Source organism: Procambarus clarkii, chromosome 38 (assembly GCF_040958095.1).
Source record: "Procambarus clarkii isolate CNS0578487 chromosome 38, FALCON_Pclarkii_2.0, whole genome shotgun sequence".
Taxonomy (NCBI): domain Eukaryota; kingdom Metazoa; phylum Arthropoda; class Malacostraca; order Decapoda; family Cambaridae; genus Procambarus; species Procambarus clarkii.
Window position 1 is genome coordinate 32,997,181 of NC_091187.1, and position 2,421 is coordinate 32,999,601.

General features: G+C 47.7%; 1 protein-coding gene across 1 annotated transcript; it reads left to right on the plus strand.

The window, feature by feature from the left end:
• The first annotated feature begins 606 nt into the window (after positions 1 to 606).
• LOC138372320 (putative protein FAM47C) lies at positions 607 to 1,209 on the plus strand. The gene has a single exon (XM_069337602.1). The coding sequence runs from the start codon at positions 607 to 609 to the stop codon at positions 1,207 to 1,209; it is 603 nt and encodes a 200-aa protein (XP_069193703.1).
• The last annotated feature ends 1,212 nt before the right edge of the window (positions 1,210 to 2,421 follow it).

A 2,421-nucleotide genomic window follows, 5' to 3' on the forward strand; every position in this document is an offset into this window, starting at 1 on the left:
AAACTTTCTTTGTTGACATTTAAACACGAGCCTATGTTGTCACTATTGTTGTTTTCTTTGTCAGTCATTCAAAGTCTGATTCCTGCCACCCAGCTCACCAGAGTCTGGTCCCTGCCACCCAGCTCAGCAGAGTCTGGTCCCTGCCACCCAGCTCACCAGAGTCTGGTCTCTGCCACCCAGCTCGCAAGAGTCTGGTCCTGCCACCCAGCTCACCAGAGTCTGGTCCCTGCCACCCAGCTCACCAGAGTCTGGTCCCTGCCACCCAGCTCACAAGTGTCTGATCCCTTTGCCACCCAGCTCACAAGAGTCTGGTCCTGCCACCCAGCTCACCAGAGTCTGGTCCCTGCCACCCAGCTCACCAGAGTCTGGTCCTGCCACCCAGCTCACCAGAGTCTGGTCCCTGCCACCCAGCTCACCAGAGTCTGGTCCCTGCCACCCAGCTCACCAGAGTCTGGTCCCTGCCACCCAGCTCACCAGAGTCTGGTCCCTGCCACCCAGCTCACAAGAGTCTGATCCCTATGCCACCCAGCTCACAAGAGTCTGGTCCTGCCACCCAGCTCACCAGAGTCTGGTCCCTGCCACCCAGCTCACAAGAGTCTGATCCCTATGCCACCCAGCTCACAAGAGTCTGGTCCTGCCACCCAGCTCACCAGAGTCTGGTCCCTGCCACCCAGCTCACCAGAGTCTGGTCCTGCCACCCAGCTCACCAGAGTCTGGTCCCTGCCACCCAGCTCACCAGAGTCTGGTCCCTGCCACCCAGCTCACCAGAGTCTGGTCCCTGCCACCCAGCTCACCAGAGTCTGGTCCCTGCCACCCAGCTCACAAGAGTCTGATCCCTATGCCACCCAGCTCACAAGAGTCTGGTCCCTGCCACCCAGCTCACAAGAGTCTGGTCCTGCCTCCCAGCTCACCAGAGTCTGGTCCCTGCCACCCAGCTCACAAGAGTCTGGTTCCTGCCACCCAGCTCACAAGAGTCTGGTCCCTGCCACCCAGCTCACAAGAGTCTGGTCCCTGCCACCCAGCTCACAAGAGTCTGGTCCCTGCCACTCAGCTCACAAGAGTCTGGTTCCTGCCACCCAACTTAATGAAATATTTCAGGATGTCTTTACATTAGAACCAGCATGGAGACCAAGGTTGCAGGATGAAAGGCCACAGGAAATCCTGGATGGCATTGTAGACACGGCGGAAGAGGAGAAACACAACCTCTAGGTTATTCAAATGCACTTGGTGTGACAATATCAATGGAGCTAGAGCACATCTCGCCATGGCTGCCGAGGGAGGCTGCAAAAGGACTCTCTCACCCGTTGTTTAATATTCAGACCGTTTAATATTATGACCGTTGAGATAGGAAGTCTCCCAGATGCCTGGAAAAAGGTAAACATAGTCCCAGTAATAAAAAAAGGGGGATAGAAATAAGACACTAAACTACAGACCAGTGTTATTGACAAGTATTTCTTGTAAAGTGATTGAGAAAGTAATCAGGTCGAAAATGGTCGAGTATCTTGCGAGAATCGACTTTGTGGCAAAGAAATGCAACCCGTTCTCGCAAATTTAATAAGTCAATATTGACTTATTAAATATGTGCATAGGTGACATACTTAACATAATAGTTTCCCTTGAAAAGCTTCATAGAAAACACCGACCTTACCTAACCTACTTAGTATGTTAAGATAAGCATCTTATTGCTTCGTAATTACAATTATTACCTAACCTATACCTATAATAAGTTAAGTAACAATTGTAATTACGAAGCAATAAGATGCTTATTTTAACATACTAAGTAGGTTAGGTAAGGTCGGTGTTTTCTATGAAGCTTTTCAAGGGAAACTATTATGTTTAGTATGTCACCTATGCACGCAACTAATAAGTCAATATTGACTTATTAAATTTGCGAGAACGGGTTGAAGAAATCAGCATGGATTCAGAAATGGAAAGTCATGCTTGACAAAATTGATTCAGTTTTATGACAAGGTTACTAAAATAAGACAGGAAAGGGAAGGCTGGGTAGACAGTACCTTTTTCTAGACTGTCAAAAGGCATTTGACACTGTTCCTCACGAAAGACTGTTGTACAAGATGGAGAACCAAGCTAGGATAACTAACGAAAAGATGCCTGAATTTAGAGACAACACTATTACAAATGTTCACGAAATGTGTAAATATTTCAGTCAAAATTACCTACTACCAGAAATTTTAGCCAAATATTCTCAGTTTGCCAACCGTAGGTAGTGAATGTGGGCGATTGTAACCTTTCCTCCCCGCTGCCTACTGGATAGGGCGAGGTGTGGGGTGTGAGGGATAGGTAACTCAGTTATGAAACCAGCTCATCGCATATGTAAACTATTTAACTTTAGAGTCTATACTTGTGCGTCATTCTCGAACCCATTGTTGATATAATACAAATATACATTAAACCATGTAT

What these genes read in the sequence shown, in the direction of transcription:
- LOC138372320 (XM_069337602.1), top strand. Translation starts at nt 607, where the DNA reads ATGCCACCCAGCTCACAAGAGTCTGGTCCTGCCACCCAGCTCACCAGA.